The sequence below is a fragment of the Nothobranchius furzeri genome, chromosome 7 (assembly GCF_043380555.1).
Source record: "Nothobranchius furzeri strain GRZ-AD chromosome 7, NfurGRZ-RIMD1, whole genome shotgun sequence".
NCBI lineage: Eukaryota > Metazoa > Chordata > Actinopteri > Cyprinodontiformes > Nothobranchiidae > Nothobranchius > Nothobranchius furzeri.
Genome location: NC_091747.1, coordinates 55257742 through 55275377, shown reverse-complemented (window position 1 = coordinate 55275377; position 17636 = coordinate 55257742). Strand labels below are relative to the sequence as shown.

At 41.8% G+C, this 17636-nt stretch overlaps 1 protein-coding gene across 4 annotated transcripts in view; it reads left to right on the top strand.

The window, feature by feature from the left end:
* Window positions 1-14558, top strand: part of cntnap2a (contactin associated protein 2a) — a 528260-nt gene extending 513702 nt beyond the window's left edge. For all 4 annotated transcript variants that reach the window (XM_070553228.1, XM_070553226.1, XM_070553227.1 and 1 more), the window contains 3 exons: window positions 8454-8738; window positions 8985-9056; window positions 11734-14558. In XM_070553228.1, the coding sequence (XP_070409329.1) occupies window positions 8454-8738; window positions 8985-9056; window positions 11734-11933 (557 nt within the window). In that variant the 3' untranslated portion in view covers window positions 11934-14558. The remainder of the gene's footprint in view (window positions 1-8453; window positions 8739-8984; window positions 9057-11733) is intronic.
* Window positions 14559-17636: the final 3078 nt, after the last annotated feature.

The window sequence follows — 17636 nt, the reverse complement described above, 5'->3', positions numbered from 1 at the left end:
CATACTTTCATCGCCACAACCCTCTTTCCTCTTGTCCCCACCCCTCAATCATCTCCCTTTTGTTGCCATGGAAACAGCGTTTGATCCCTCTCTCACACAGCCTTCTTGTCACCCCCATTTCTATTCAAATCTTTTGTCACACACACTCACACACACACTGGATCGTCCCTCTTCATTGTTTTTGTTCCATCACCTTTCCACCAGGAGACACACCATTCCTCCAAGCAAGGGTGCTTCTTTTATCCATCCATCCATCGATTTTCATCCGCTTATCCGGAGTCGGGTCACGGGGGCAGTAGCCTAAGGCGAGAGGCCCAGACTTCTCTCTCCCCAGCCACTTGGGCCAGCTCCTCCGGGGTAATCCCAAGGCATTCCGTGGCCAGGTGAGAGACATAGTCCCTCCACTGTGTCCTGGGTCTACCTTTAGGTCTCCTCCTGGTTGGACATGCCCAGAAAATCTCACCAGGGAGGCATCCTGGAGGCATCCTGACCAGATGCCCGAGCCACCTCAACTGGCTCCTCTCTATGTGGAGGAGCAGCGGGTCTACTCCGAGCCCCTCCCTAATGACCAAGCTTCTCACCCTATCTTTAAGGGAGAGCCCAGCCACTCTTCGGAGAAAACTCATTTCGGCCGCTTGTATCCGCGATCTCGTTCTTTCGGTCACTACCCAAAGCTCGTGACCATAGGTGAGGGTAGGAACGTAGATCGACCGGTAAATCGAGAGCTTCGCCTTCTGACTCAGCTCTCTCTTCATGACGACAGACCAGTACAACGCACGCATCACTGCAGATGCAGCACCAATCCGCCTATCGATCTCACGCTCCAGTTTTCCCTCACTCGAGAACAAGACCCCGACTGTGTCTCTCCCCTGCCCTTGATTAGTTTTTATTTATCTCACCTGCCCCTTGTTAACCTGCTCATGTGTTCCTGATTTTCCCCTGTGTATTTATACCTCCCTTCTTGCTTGAGTCTTTGTCGGATCATTGTTTGTTGTCAGCGTTGTTTTGTTCCATCGTTCCCGCTCTGCCATTAAAACCATTTGTACTTTATCCGAGCCTGCATTTTTGCCTCCTGGTCAGCTCCTCCACACACGGTCCGCCGCCACCCACTCCTCAACGTGACAGAATGATCCGACCAACCTGGATCTGTGGTGAACTCTCAATATCTGCCTGGAGGATTACCCTTTTTTTTTTTTTTTTTTTGCTTTTTCTCCATTTAGCGGAGGGAGATTCCAACTCGAGGGGTTTCGGCGCATCCTACCTGTTTCTGGGGTGGTCGGACCCACTGAGGGGGTTTCGGCGCATCCTATTTGTTCCCGGGGTGGTCAAACCCATTCTCCTCTCCTGCTTTCGGCCCCGTCCTGTTTTTTCCCAACGGAAGCGGCAGATCCTGGAGCTTGAATGGAGTTACACCCCCTACGCACACCAACATTCTCCGGGGTGGTAGGGCTGGTCTCCCCGCTCCTTCTTCTGCTTCCCTGCACCCAAGCCTCTGCCTGTGACCCAGCATATAGTGATGTGCACCTGCTCAGACCATTTGTCGAGTACCTGCTGCCGAGCTGGGTTTCCTCGCGTCGCTCTAGCAGTTCATCCTCTTCCTGGTCCACGCCTGCGGGGCCTATGCCTGCAGGTCCTCCATGCTGCTGCCTCTTCAGAGTTCCGCCGCTGCAGCCTCTTCAGGGTCCCACGCCTGCTGCTGCAGCCTCTTCAGGATCCCACGCCTGCTGCTGCAGCCTCTTCAGGATCCCACGCCTGCTGCTGCAGTCTCTACAGGGTCCCACGCCTGCTGCTGCAGTCTCTACGGGGTCCCATGCCTGCTGCTGCAGTCTCTACTGGGTCCCATGCCTGCTGCTGCAGTCTCTACAGGGTCCCACGCCTGCTGCTGCAGTCCCTACAGGGTCTCACGCCGGCTGCTGCAGTTCCAGTTCCCGAGTTCGAGTCCAAGTGTTCCAGTTTCCGAGTGTTCCTATTCCCCAGTGTCCTGTTGAGTTCCAGTGTCCCGCGCCTGCTGCTGTCGAGGTCCAGTGTCCTGCTGTCGAGTTCCAGTGTCCCGCGCCTACTGCTGTCGAGTTCCAGAGTCCAAGTTCCCAAGTTCCTGTTTCCAAGTTCCCAAGTGTTCCAGTTCCGAGTGTTTCCCAGTGTCCTACTGTCGAGTTCCAGTGTCCCGCGCCTGCTGCTGTTGAGTTCCAGTGTTCCAAGTCCGAGTGTTCCAGTTCCTGTTCCAAGTCCGAGTGTTCCGGTTCCTGTTCCAAGTCCGAGTGTTCCGGTTCCTGTTCTGAGTGTCCCAGTTCCAAGTCCGAGTGTTCCAGTTCCAAGTCCAAGTGTTCCAGTTCCAAGTCCGAGTGTTCCAGTTCCGAGTGTTCCAGTTCTGAGTGTTCCAGTTCCGAGTGTTCCAGTTCTGAGTGTTCCAGTTCCGAGTCCGAGTGTTCCAGTTCCAAGTGTTCCAAGTCTCAGTGTTCCAGTTCCAGAGTCCAAGTGTTCCTGTTTCCCGAGTCGACGTCTCAAGTGTTCCGGTTCCCAAGTGCAAGTGTCCCGAGTCTCCAGTGTTATGTGGCTTTTGTGGGCATCTGGTATCCGCCCCTTAAGGGGGGTACTGTCACAATCTGCTCCTGCCTCCCTGACTGTGTCTCTCCCCTGCCCTTGATTAGTTTTTATTTGTCTCACCTGCCCCTTGTTAACCTGCCCATGAGTTCCTGATTTTCCCCTGTGTATTTATACCTCCCTTCTTGTATCAGTCTTTGTCGGATCATTGTTTGTTGTCAGCGTTGTTTTGTTCTGTCGTTCCCGCTCTGCCATTAAAACTACTTTTACTTCACCCGTGCCTGCATTCCTGCCTCCTGATCTGCTCCACCACACATGGTCCGCCATCATCCACACCCTCAACGTGACAGTACCGCTCCAGCGAAAGCTGAAGATCACGTTCTGATGATGCCAACAGGACCACATCATCTGCAAAAAGCAGAGACCTGATCCTCAGGCTTCCTTTATTAAAACCTAATTTATACAAACCTCCCCACCCTTAGCATCGCCTTTTTGAATTATTTATGTGACATTGCCACATCAGTGACACACCCACAGAGGGAGCAGAACCTTACGCCATCTCGTGCTGTTTTTGAGGTTTGTGTTTGTTTTGTTGTGATGGCTCTCGTATAAAAAAGATTTATAAATCACAAGATGCTTACATTTCATAAATACAGGTTGGACCTTTATGGATTTGTTTGTTTTCAGATTATAACTAGCGTGTGTTGAAGAGCGGTTGACTTGTGTGTGTTTTATTGATCAGTCTGAGAACCTCTTAAGACCCCTTCAGGGCGAACAATAAAAGGGATTACCAGCATTGAGTCTGTTTCTGTGGTCTCTGGCTCTGATGAGGTTGAATTAGCCGTTGATGTTTGTGCATTTTGTTGATTACATCTTTGGAAATTTACAAGAGAGCAGATTTCATTAGCACTTTATAGTGGTGGGTTTATCTAATGTGGTTGTTTTCTGGTGAATGTAGTAAGTCTTGGCTCTGGACCAGCGTTGTGCCATTACAGAAGTAGTGATCGAGTCAGAAAAAGCCGCACAGATCTACGCCACTCTGTAAATTAGCATTTGTGAACTCACACACATTGGCTCGAGACTGTGGAAGGCTGTGTTGATTTAGCATCCAGGAGCGAGCAGAGCTAGTAGAAGCTAGCAGAAGCTAACCATTAGCATTAGAAACTCCACAACCTGGCGGAACACGTACAAGCTTGTGTTATTTGTGGAGATAAAACATCATAGTTTGTTTGTTTTTACCCAAGAATGAAGAGTGAATGTAGGCAGAGTTGTTTTGCTGTTAGCCTATCAGAGGCAAGATGTTCGCATATCATGAAACAGGAACGCCAGAGCAGAACGACACACAAAACGACTCACAAAGCATTCATTCATACCAGAGACCAGAGATTTATTGAAATAATTAATGTAAGGCAACTTTAAAGCTGGGATAAAGCTACTTGCAAGATTTATTTTATTATCAAGCAGTTATCACATTATAGTTCATGCTGCAAGATTTCAGAAGTGACTGGATGACAATCAGCAGGTCCAAAACAGCCTACTCCAGGTCGAGGAAGTGGTTCTTCCTCAGGGGAGGAGCTTAAATTTCTCCAAGTCTAAATTCATAATAGAAGGTAGTGGAAGATATACATTTGGCTCAGGGTACTGTCTAGTACCGTCTACTGAATCACTCTTTAATGTAATGTCATGCTTTTTTTTTTTTGCACTTCTGTTAGAGCCCTTGAGGTATGACATCACCACAACTAGTGCAAAATAACTAGATAGCTACTGTGCTAAATTATTTAGGTCCAGAAATAAAATCAATTGGACAATTACAGATCCTACATTAACAGAAATGGCTGCAACAAGCTAGTTACAAGCAGCTGCAAAGTAAATGTGTTGGCTTAGCAACGCCTGATTGTGCAATTTATTTATTTATTGTTCTTTTGTGCAATAAACGCAGCCTTTTTTGTTCTCACAAACTGTGGTTTTTGTGAGTTGCATGCAGGGCTTAATAAACATCCAATTCCTTCTGTAGGACAATTTTGCTCTGTGCGCTGAATAAGGCAGTGTATGCAAAACAGCCTGTTCTACCCCCAGAGGAGAGCCTATTAGTATTCACACACAGACCTCTGCAGAGATCAACACATGTTCAGGCAAACGAGACACACACACACACTCACACACACACACGCACACGACTCATCAATAATGTGCCCACTGTGATGCTGTTGTCTTTCCTCTCATGTTTATGCAAATCCATCTGCACATGGATATTACTGTTTTTAAGATTTGACAGGCTATGTTTCTCTCTGTTCCTATTGGGTCTAACTAAAAGTAATATCAGCATTACACACTAAAGATAAAACAATACGTTAAACAGATTGATAATTTCTACTATGAGTCCAGACACAAGGGTGAGGGGTACACAAACTGGGTAAATGTCGTCAGGAGTTCGAGTCACACAAAGAAAATGCGTCCTTCCTAGCAGTAATCAGTAGTGTACAAAACACACGTCCACGTTGGACTCATCTAAATGGAAGAAATAGTTTGGAAATAGAATTAGACCGTGTCCAGATACCCAAAATCCCATCATCCAGCATAACTGGATTCGATGACATGCAAGCTCATAGAAAATGAACAGCTGTCTTATTCATCGTCCCTTCATCCTGACTTTAGGTTGTCCAAACACGTTCTTCTGGGTGTGGTGCCGGTCATGCAGACAGCTGAGCTGCCTCCACTGACACGCGTTTTATTTGTTTGTGCATCAGAGTTGGTTCTTTGACGTGCCTTGTGATTTTTATGTTGAGAGGCGCTAAATATAAGGCCATTCTTCTTCTTTGGGAATCTGGAGGTTTGTGTCATAACTTGTTTGTATTTGTTAGTTTTGCAGTCAAGTCACTTTCTGTCAAGTCCAAGTCCTCTGTGTTCAAGTTCATGTCAAGTCCAAGTCACATAAGATCAGTCAATATCAAGTCACTAGGTCCTACAAGACACAAGCAGATAGCGATAACAGTGGTTCAGACATTTTTCTCACAGATAAATAAAAACATACATACAAATACATGTTTGCAAACAGGAGCGGGTGTGTGATGACGAGAACATTGAGCTGCTGGTGGTAAGCTGTCGTCCCTACTACCTCCCGAGGGAGATCTCCCACATAATTGTAACTGTTGTTTATATCCCACCGTCGGCCAACGGCAAGCGAGCTATAGAGACAGTTTCTAAAGTGACACGTAAGTTACAAAGCTCTTCCCCGGATGCACTGTTCATTATTACAGGGGATTTTAATCACTGTTCTCTCTCCTCTACGCTCCCGTCCTTCAGACAAATGGTTAAATGTCCCACGCGGGGGAAGCGGATCATTGACCTATTTTATACGAGCATTAAGGATAGTTTTTACTCGTCAGCCCTACCCCCACTTGGTAATTCTGATCACAATCGTGTACTATTGCGGTCCAGGTATACACCCGCTGTACAGAAACGGCCGGTTACGTTTAGGGCGATACGCGTGTGGACGGAGGAGGCGTGTGAAACCCTGAGGGGATGCTTCGAATGTACAGACTGGTCTGTTTTTACTGAAGGATGTGACTGTGATGATGTTGATGACATTGCAGACAAAGTGACTTGCTATGTTAATTTCTGTACTGATTTGGTGCTGCCTTGTAAACAAGTTAAGGTTTTTGCTAATAATAAACCATGGGTGACCAGAGAGGTTAAGGCAGCAATTAACAGGAAAAAGCTTGCTTTTTATAGTGGGGGGCCCAATGCATATTAAGGTGGCACAAAGGGAGCTTCAAACGCTGATCCGACGAAGTAAACAGCAATATAAAGATACGATTGAAACCTCTATTGATGGCTCTAATTCTAAGTATCTTTGGGACAGGATGAAAACCATGGCTGGTTTTGGGGGTGAGACAGGTTTACACAGCACCGGGATGGATGTGAATGAGATGAACCAGTTTTTTGCCAGATTTGATGTGCGTGCTTTTACACATGAACACAACAAACTTAAATCGGCACTTGCCTCAGATCAGGTTGAGAACGCATGCCCAGAGATCAGCTTTAGGGTTGAAGATGTCCAGCAGCAGTTTAGTCAGCTAAAGCCTAACAAGGCAGCAGGCCCTGATGGTGTCCATCCATGCACCCTTAAAGTTTGTGCAGAGCAGCTTGCAGCTGTCTTTCACTACAGTTTCATGTTGTCCTTGTCTGCTGCTAAAATACCTGTAATGTGGAAAACTTCTTGTCTTGTGGCGATCCCTAAGAAAACAGGTGTCAGCTGTACGTTGTCCAATCTTAGGCCTATTGCATTGACATCACACCTAATGAAATGTTTTGAGAGACGTCCTTAAATGCCTAAGAGAAAAGGTTGTTTCCTTCCGAGATCCTCTTCACTTTGCATATAGGAAGGGTGTGAGTGTGGATGATGCCCTTCTGTATCTGCTGGACATTATTTATAAACACCTTGAAAAAGCCAGTAGTTCAGTGCGACTTATGTTCTTTGATTTTTCTAGTGCTTTTAATACCATTCAGCCTCATATTTTAGGATATAAGTTATTGAATTTTAAGCTGCACAATTCCACCACTACCTGGATTTTAGACTATCTCTTAAACAGGCCTCAGTTTGTGAGGGTTGGGGGTTAGTGCTCGGACTTGATTTTTACAAACTCTGGTGCACCACAGGGGACGGTTTCATCTCCTTTTTTATTTACATTGTACACAGCTGACTATAGGCACAGTTTACCATCTTGTCACTTACAGAAGTTCTCTGTTGACACTGCCCTACTGGGCCTGATCTCCCGGGGTGATGATCTGGCTTACAGGGAGGAAGTTAAGTCCTTTGTTAGATGGTGTGATGTAAATTTTCTACAACTCAATGTTGGCAAAACACACAAGAGCTAGTTATTGATTTTAGAAAGAAAAAACAAACATTCTCTCCCGTGGTCATCAAAGGCCAACCTGTAGAAATTGTGGAGACATATAAATATCTAGGAGTGTACCTCGACGATAAGTTAACTGGAGAAAGAATAGCGAGGCTGTTGTTAAAAAGGCTCAGTTCAGACTGTTTTTTCTTAGGAAGCTAAGATCCGTTGATATAAGTAGGAGGCTCTTGAATGTGTTTTATCAGGGGATTATGGCCAGTGTGTTGTTTTATGCTGTGTTGTGTTGAGGCAGGAGCCTCACTGCTGAGGACAAAAACAGGATCAACAAAATGATCAAGAAATCAGGCTCGGTGGTTGGGCAAGGCTTGGACTCATTTGACATGATCATCAACAATAGGATGAAGAGTAAACTTAAGATAGTTATGTCTCTGAAGGATCACCCCCTTCATCAGGTTTTTAAGGATATCAGGAGATCTTTTAGTGGGCGAATGTTAATGCCCTGTTGTTCCACTGCACGTTTTAGGAACTCTATTATTCCTGCCATGTGCGTTTTTACAACGAGCATTTTGTATGATTGTATATTTGATATTTCTATCATGGTTGTGGCTTATAGCAGTGTCCAGTGAATTTTTTGTTGCATGTGTGTGCATGTTGTTGTTGTTGTTTTTACATGTCCAAGGCAATTCAATTTCCCCCTTGGGGATTAATAAAGACAACCTTGAACCTTGAACCTTGCCTTGTTTGTTTTATGGAAGGGTTTTTTCCACGCATTCCATGTATTTTTTTCATAGGGTGTTTAAACCTTAGTTGGTGCCTTTGAAGGTGTGTCTGCCAGTAGCCCTTTTGGTGCTCTGTTTGTTTCAGATAAGCTCTTTTTTTATGTATGGGTGTGTTTGGTTGAGAACTGCCTTCTCTTTTATTTCCCTCCTTTCCTAAACATCAAATTATTGGGCGTTGTTCCACACACTAACATCATTACTGGCTTCACATATTAAGTAATACAAACTTGAATCGATTAGGGTGAATCTTTTCTCCATGTCTGTCTCTGCACAGAAACGGGACATATAGACCCCGTCCTCATTGAGCGCCACAACACCCCCGGTTTCGTTGGGTGTCTGTCACGGGTGCAGTTCAACGGAGTTGCTCCCCTCAAGTCTGCTCTGAGGAAAGCCGCACAATCTCAGGCAACTCCAACAGACGGCCAGGCCGACAAACATCCTGTGGCCTCGTCTCTTGTGTCTCACCAGGGCAAACTGGTGGAGTCCAACTGTGGGGCGTCACCTCTCACCATCCCAACGATGTCTGCTGCCACAGATCCCTGGCATCTGGGCAACCCAAGTGGGTACTCACAGGGATTTGGCAGGTGTTCATATAGACGCTGCCTTTTTAGAAAATTGGAGACCAGATTAATTAAAATCATGAGTTGTTGGTTTTCGTTTTGTTTTCCTGCAACATTTTAAATAAAAATACACCATTCTGTCCTTGACAGAGTACTTTTAAATTTTATCAACACAAATACATTTGAGTTCAAAAAAATAAGTGTGTTTATTTATTTTTCTTTTGTTTTATTCTGTCTGCTGTCAGATGCAAAGTCTCCCTCCAATGAGGAGAGGGTCATTCCAGATGGAGTCAACAGGGATTCAGCAATCATCGGAGGTAGGAAACCATTAAGAAATATAAACTTGTAATGCTGAAACACCTGTCTTACCCAAGTCAAAGGTTAAAACAAAAATTAGTATCCTGATGACTTAAAAACTACTTTAAACTTTTGACACTAATACAAAACTTTCTGCCTCTACTTAGGCTCCACCTACAAATTATATAAACAATGTTTACAAAAAGTAAAATGGTCTATTACACTCGATACTTACTACTCAAAGATCACATTTAAAAACATCATTAGCATTTAATTCAATGCTCTGGATAGCCTTTAACCTTCTTGACAGGTATAGATATCATTGCATCATCTGCATATATGTGCTTGGTAATTCAGTTCCGGTCACTGAAGGCCACGGCACTAATTTTTTCCATTTCCTCAAGTTCTTCCAAAGCCTCCTAAATTATTCCAACCAGTGAAACATAGAAAACATGCAGGTAGTCCTCGAGGACAAGGATTGAATAACCTGATGTTAGGCAGATTCTTAATTTACAAGGCATAAAAGGGTGTGTCCAAGTGTTGATCCTTGAGGTACTCCAAATGTGCACAGCTGATTTAAAGGCCCAATGTGTGATATTTCATCTTATAAGTTATCAAATTTCTTGTATCACATTCTCAAATTTGTTTTTTTAATGATAATTCAAACAAGCATTTATTCTAAGCATTATTATTAGCTTTATATTTTAATATTTTAGACAAAAGAAGCAGACCGGTGCTCCATATGGCATGCGCCATCTTAAAATACAGTGACCTTTTAGGGACATACAACATATTAAGCTTCGCATTTGATGTTTGCGTTTTTAAATGATGTAACCTCAAAGAAACAGCAGGGGGCAGAAGTGCGCCTTGTAAGCATGCAGTCTGACAAAGTAACTAAGAAGAAGAAGAAACTAGCCACACCGTACTTCTAGCGATGGAGGATCACACATATTCTACAAGCAAACTTGAGAAACGGGATAGTTTGTCTCATCCAAGTAAAAGAAAAAGGATTTTGAAAAGTGAACAAGACCGGCGTCATGAGAAAACCAGAGTAAATATAGGAGTTGCCTTCCCAAGATGGAGAGACCTCATGTTACAAAAGGGATTCAGTAGACACGCTGAGCAGCTCTGCCTCTTCCTCTTGTGCGTGGGACGTTGCGGCTGGTTTGAGCAAATTCGGCTCCTTCATCTTGGGATGCTTGCCCTGCTTCTGTCGCATGTCTAACACCTCTGCCTCTCTGTGCGCTGGCACACGTCTGTCCTCTCCCTCTTCCTCGCCCTCTTCCTCTCCCTCGTCCTCTGTCTGTCTCCACTGATGAACCATCGGATGATATCTGACTCTGTTTACGGAGAGAAAACAATTACAGACTACACTACCTTGTATATTTCCAAAATGGCAAATAGAAATATAACATTTCTCAAATAAAATGAACAAAATATTGTCATTTTTTGTAGTCAGAAGTCATCACTAACTAGCTGCCGTTTGCTATTAGCAAACATAACTGACATAAAAAAGTTTTTCTTATTCAAAACCTATTTAGATTAAATTAATAAAATAAGTTAGATGAAAACAACTAACCTGTTCGCTGACTTGAAAGCTGGAATTAGATGATGACATGCTGCCGTTTACAGCAACACGATTTTGTATCGTATTTGTTATATTTGTTAATAAAGTTTTAAATAATGATAAAAAAAACCTTTTTGATCCTCGGGGGCTCCAATAGCTGCAATACCGACTCTAAACTGCGTGGTGCTAAAGAGTCGGATCTTTTTACTATGATTTCTGTGAATTTCACACACGGGGCCTTTAATCAATACCATATAATCAGGAATGAAACTAAAAATGTTCATTTTGATCTAACCACTGAACACTTAAAAATACACAAGGAAGCCATGTTGGATTTCAGACACAAGAAAACGTACACTTTAAAGTTGAATAGGCCATTTATGGTGTAAATATGACAAATTATAAAGTTTTTGCTCTCCATAATTATGTTTATGTTAGGTACCAGTCAATCCCCCTCTACAAGATACACCTCTGTTTTATACTTCTTGGCTTTGGTTTAGGGTTTAAAGAAGCAATTTTCATGTTGAGAGGGTTTTTTTAATTAAATTAAAAATGTTTGTATGTGCTAAGAAACCAAAAAAAAACAAGCTTTAGAGTTTTAGGATGCAAATTCAATGAACATTTTCATGTATTTTATTATTCTTTAGTGCAGAATGAGACGAAAAGAAACCGTGAACTGCATGTCATTACTGTAACCATCAGCATATATCTACATTAAGGGTGGGACTCGATTAAAAAGATTAATCTAATTAATTACATGCTGTGTGATCAATTAATCTTGATTAATCGCATTTTAATTATTCAAGAAATCTTTCCCCAAAGCATTTTTTATCAAAAATAATGAGGCAGGTAATCAAGCCATAGATTTGGGCTTTATTTTTGTAAACTCAAGCTGTTTAAATATCTAATAAAATGCTTTAAAATTGTATTTCAAAAACAAATTACAAATACAAATGCTGGATACACACACACACACACACACACAAATATTAGTTTACATTTTTAACACAAATATTAGTTTACATTTTTTAAATCATACTGATTCAGCAAATCAGTTTTTCTAATTTATGTGTTTAACTAATGATGCACAGTTGCAGGTTTGATCTATTGGTGGTACATGTGTCCTTCAGGTATTATTGCTGTGGTGATCTTCACCATCCTGTGTACGCTGGCGTTTCTGATCCGCTACATGTTCCGCCACAAAGGCACCTACCACACCAATGAGGCTAAGGGCAGCGGGGAGTCCGCCACAGAGCCGGCGGACACGGCCATCATCGGCACGGACAACCCAGAAACCATTGATGAGTCAAAGAAAGAGTGGTTCATTTAACAGCTGATGGTGGAACTCCGAGACAGGAAGCTGTTTGTGAGACAGTATCAGTTGCCACAGACGGAGGAGGTTTAATCAAACGACCGTTCACTGGAGATACTGAGAACTGATTAATCAACAGGACTTCAAACTCGTTGAGAAGGTGGGATGCAAGGCGGAGGGGCTGTTCCTTTGTTTATTTGTTTTTATATCCAGAGTGTCCGAAAAATACGGAGAAAGAGACTCATTTAGTGGAGCACAGCTGTAAAGAACTCAATGTACATACTAACCAGCTTATCCTTCTTTGTATCGTGCTCGGGAGTTTTCAGGAGTCCTTTGAATACTGTGTACGACAAATAATTACACTTACTGAATGGTGTGATAGCAAAGATTTATTCCTTGTTTGAGTTTGATTTTATATTTAACAAAAATTATTCTATCTAAAAAAATGATCAACATGCCAAACCCTTTTTTTAATGTTTTATTTTACTTTTAAACTGTGGTTGCACCAGTCTGTCAACACTCACGTCCTCTGAATGATGCACATCTTATATATTGTGGTAACATAGATTTAAATATGAATGCCAAAAGTCTTTTTTTTTTTGTAAATACAATATTTTGTGTTAATTCATTTTTGTTCCTTAAGATTTATTTAAAGCCTGAACACAAATGAGAAATATATCTATTTTACTGTTCATTATAAAGTATATATACATATATAAATATAAGTGATATACAAAGTTGTATGTTTAGGTTTCATGACATTAAATTGTATGAGACATTTCCTCTCTGTTTTAGTGCAAAGAGGTGTTTGCCGACGGTTAGTTGAGCTCATCATCACGGCAGCTTTCTTTAAATCCAGAATGAGTAAAACTCAACAGGATATTCTAGCCTTGAGCCAAATTTAGCCTGTTGCCATATACCCCAGAGTTGTATAAGTGGAAAAAATCATTTTGCAGCCAGCCCAGCCCTTCTAATCTGGCAGCATTCTGTTAGCTTTAGCTTAGCATAAACAATGTAAGTAAATGGTAACAGCTAGCATTTTGTGTGGAAAAAGCCATGAAAATGATTCGATAATTCTCCTAATTTGGTGACGTCAAAATCAAATCGACTGACAAAGGCAATAACAGAAATCGATTTAGACTTGGGACAACGTTACGACAAAGCACCGCTGTATTATTGAGGAATTTTCATGAATTTTTCACATGAAATGCTAGCTGTTACCATTCACTCACATTGTTTATGCTAAGCTAAAGCTAAAAGACTACTGCCAGATTAGGTGAATGACAAGGATGGTTACAAACTAATTGCAGTGCAAACAGTGATATCAAACGTGATTTTCTTTGTTTTGGTTTAATGGTGGATGTCATACACAAACCATGACCTTTAAAGTCTGAATAAATTATGTGATCTCCTGAGTCCAGGGAGGAGGATGGTGGAGATGCCGCTCTGCATCTGAGACTCCTCCCGTATGGATTTGCTCGCCGCAAAGCACGCAAGTAAACCGTCCCACGGATGCCTCCAGTGTGGACCCAGCATAACTCTGGGGAAAATGGCGACAAACTAAATTTTACTTAGGGGTGGAAGATTTATTTAAAGGTTTCTCTCAGACAGTGAGTGGTCAGATTATTTATTTTGTTGAATCTTACCTCTTTTTTTTTTTTTTTTTTTGCATTAAATGTTTATCTTTGAATAGTGTTTTGTTTTTGGGTTTTGTTGTGTTTCTTTTTTTGCATATCCAGCGTGTGCATGCATCAGTGTGTAGATGACACACTGGTTTGAACAAGTGCCAGAGGAGGCAGCTTTTACACATGAAATCGAACCATTGCTTTAGGAGTTTCATTGATGAATTAAGTCGAATGAAGCAGCATGAATCCAACAAACGAACACGCTAGATCTCAGAACTCCTGGGTTGAGGTTAGGATGATAATTGGCTTAAGGATCCACTGTGCCTTGGAGGTGTTGAGCCATATCGCCTTTCCCACGCTGCTTGATTCAAAACCCCCACCACTAAAACTTGACTGCTGCGAGAAATCTTTTCAGGAATTCTTTTGCAAATGGTGCTTTTTAAAATTTCTGTCTTAAACTTTGGTTTCAGAATAAGCTGGCGGGGGAAACAAACATCTATTCTTCCTTCAATCATCAGAAGGCTTGGGAAAATTAGCATTTATTTCATAAAGCATGGGTGGAAATTGATGGTGGCATCAGAGTGGCACAACGTTCAAATGCTGTTTTTATTTTCCTTTCACTTATGTTTACTTGTTTATTTTACAGTTGAACTCAACTGCCAAGTCAATATTTAATGTTTTTGTGATTTGGTTTTTAATGTCGGGTCAAAGATCTCCCACTCACTTGAATTATTTTGTCACTGTCATCCTCATAGATGTGTTAATCAGAGACGTCAGGGCAGCTGCCGAGCTCAGCCTGCTCTCTGCTGGGGCTTCAAAGAAAACGTATTATGTCCAATCGCTCACTCCTGTTCCTTTTTTTTTCTAATTTTGCTCCTCAGACTTTGTTGAAACATGCACAAATACCCTTGAAATGTGATTTGAACAAGTGGATCACCAGTGCTGACAGACTAGACCGTGACGTTTGTTTAGATTTCCGTTTCTATTTAGTTCAATAAAGAGTGTTTGATCAATAATATCTGTGGTGTGTCCTCGAGTTTTACATCCATCCATCTGTCCATTCATCCATCCATCTGTCCATTCATCCATCCATCTGACAATCTTCCATTCAACCAGCCAACTATTCATGCATTCATCTGTTTATTTATCCACCAGTTCTTCTATTCATCTATTCATCCATCCATGCATCGATTTATTCATCTATTCATCCATCTAACAATTGTCCATTCATGCAACCGTTCATTGATTCATCTATTTATTTATTCATTCATCCATCAATACTTACATCTATCTGTCCATTCATCCATCCATTTAAAAATCATCCATCCATCTGACAATCTTCCATCCAACCAGCCAACTGTTCATGCATTCACCAGTTCTTCTATTCATCTATTCATCCATCCATTCATCCATTTATTCATCTATTCATCCATCTAAAAATCATCCATTCATGCAACCATTCATTGATTCATCTATTTACTTATTCATTCATCCATCAATACTTACATCTATCCATCCATCCATCCAACAATTCATCAGTTCATCTATTTGTTCATCAATTCTTCCATCCATCCAACAATTCATCTATTCATTCATCCATCTATTTATTCATCCATCCAATAAACCATTCATCCATCTAACAATAGTCAATCCATCCAACATTTATCAATTCATCTATTTGTTCATTCATCAATAGTTCCATCCATCAAACAATTAATCCATTCATCCATCTATTTATTCATCCATCCATTAAACCATTCTAACAATCTAACAATCATCCATCCAATCACCCATTCATTCATCCATCAATACTTCCATGCATCCAGCAATTAATCCATTCTTTAATCTATTAATTAATCCATCCATCCATCAATCCAACCATTCATCTATAAATCTATTTATTCATCAATTCTCCCATCCAGGAAACATTTATATATTCATCCATGCATCCATCCATTCATCAATTAATTTATTTAATCATCCATCAGTTCTTCCATCTATCCACCTAACCATTCATCCATCCAATTATTCATCCATCCAGCCATCCATCTAACCATTCATCTATTTGTTCGTCCATCAATTCTTCCATCCATCAAACCTTTCATTCATCCATTCATCTAACAATCATCCATCTGTCCATTCATTCAGTCATTCATATGTCCAGGAGGGAAGTCCAGGCATCCCGCTCCATTTTATTATCACTCAAGATCAAGACAACTAGAGGCAAGACTCACTCCAAACCCAACAGCATCGCATCGGTTTCTGATCAAGAACCAAGGTCTGAGATTTAGAGGACCTGACTCTCATCACACCTCTTTTCAGAGAAAAACTAAAGATTTTAGGGGGTTCTGACACATTTTGGGGGTGCTACCTGGCAGGGCCAGTGATATTAATAAATAGAAGAAATGACTGACTGAATAAAACATTTCTAAACATGTTCTGAGGAGTTTTTCAACAGCATTGTGATCCTATTCAAATTAAAAGGTGCAGTCAGATTAATAAGCTAATAATTTGCTGATTTGATTTTCAACCTGATTTATCCAGTTTTAGAAAATGACACAGAAGCAAATTATGAAGAGCAGAAAAACTCCCAAGAGAGAAAGTCTGAATGTAGGACAGTCACAGAGAAAATCATGTTTCATACTGAAAAAGTAACCCATATTATTTCAGCCTGAAACAGTTTTACTGTCCTATTTTTTTTAATGAGCAATCGTCTTGATCGACAGGTTGTAGACTGCCCCCTTGTGGAGAGGCAGTGCTTCACGTGTCAAGAACAAAGAATAATTTGGACCTTTCAAGCTTGAACATCTTAATAATACCTGTTGTAGAAAGCTCTTTGAACAACCTCCCATTGGAGAAATAGAGATTAATCCAGACTAAACAATAAAGCTAAGAGCATCTTAGGTGTGTTCTTGCTGTGTCGTATTTCTAACTCCATGCTGCAGTTCTTTCTTAAAACACAGAACAGTTTTGTTACCTGTTTTCCCGCTACGTTTCATCCGCGAAAGTTGATCACGGTGATCTTTGAGAACTGAATCATACAAATGTCTGTATTTGCAAACTCTGCCATAACTAGTTCATGCCAGTCCGCCATGTTTTTCCGTGTTCGACCGTCCACGTGGTTAGAAAATATCTGGTGCGTGGTGCGGAAAGTTTGGGCCGTGCGGAGGCCAGGTGGTGGGGCGTGGTTGTTAAAATGACGCAATTTTGCTGCTCGGAGCCGTGCGAACCTCGCGGACGCGTCAAGCATAAACCAGCCATTAATCTCCGCTGTGGAACGGTGTTCTTGTCTCTCCTCCGTGTTATCGTTTTTTCACAAATATTCTCGTTATTATTTCAACACTACTTGTTTCTATTAATCCTCCCTCTCACTGTCAGCGGGGCAATCAGACACACCTGATCGGGTCACGCCCCCTTTTTTAAAGATGCGCTCGCCACAGAGGAAATGACGTATGGACATAGGCGTCATTTTAGCCGGGGACATGTCCCCGGCAAAATTTGTGATTGGCAACTGTGTCCTCCCCACTTTCAAAAACGCCTGCTGATGAGGATTTTTGTTTTACCAGCTCAGATCTTATACCAGGGATCGGCAACCTGTTCCCATCAAAGAGCCATTATTACCCATTTCCCACGGTAATTTTGGACGGACCTTAATAAGCAGTGACTTAAGTGAAGCAGGCGGGTCGCGCTAGAAAATTTAGTTTAAAAAGACGTCATAAATGTGTTCCCCCGTCCTTTTTATTTATAAAATATGAAGTAAAAACTCACAATTTAATTTTCATTCATTTGTCATTAATATGTAGTCTACACCCGTGCGTTAAGTGGACCATCTAGCCCACCTCTCCAAATGCGTAAAATGTGCATCAGCCGCTAGTTAGGCGCGCCGCGCGCACCATCAGCTGATCAGCCCAGACAAGAGCAGAGCAAATAGAGAAAGAATAGAGGATAATTGTGTCTGGATGTGGATGGAGATTACATTTTACAGCAGCCTGATCATCATTTAAATATGTAAACCATCACCTGTCTTCTAATCCACGCTATCAGCATTATTTTAATTGGTGTGTGTGTGTGTGTGTGTCTGCTCCACATAAACTTT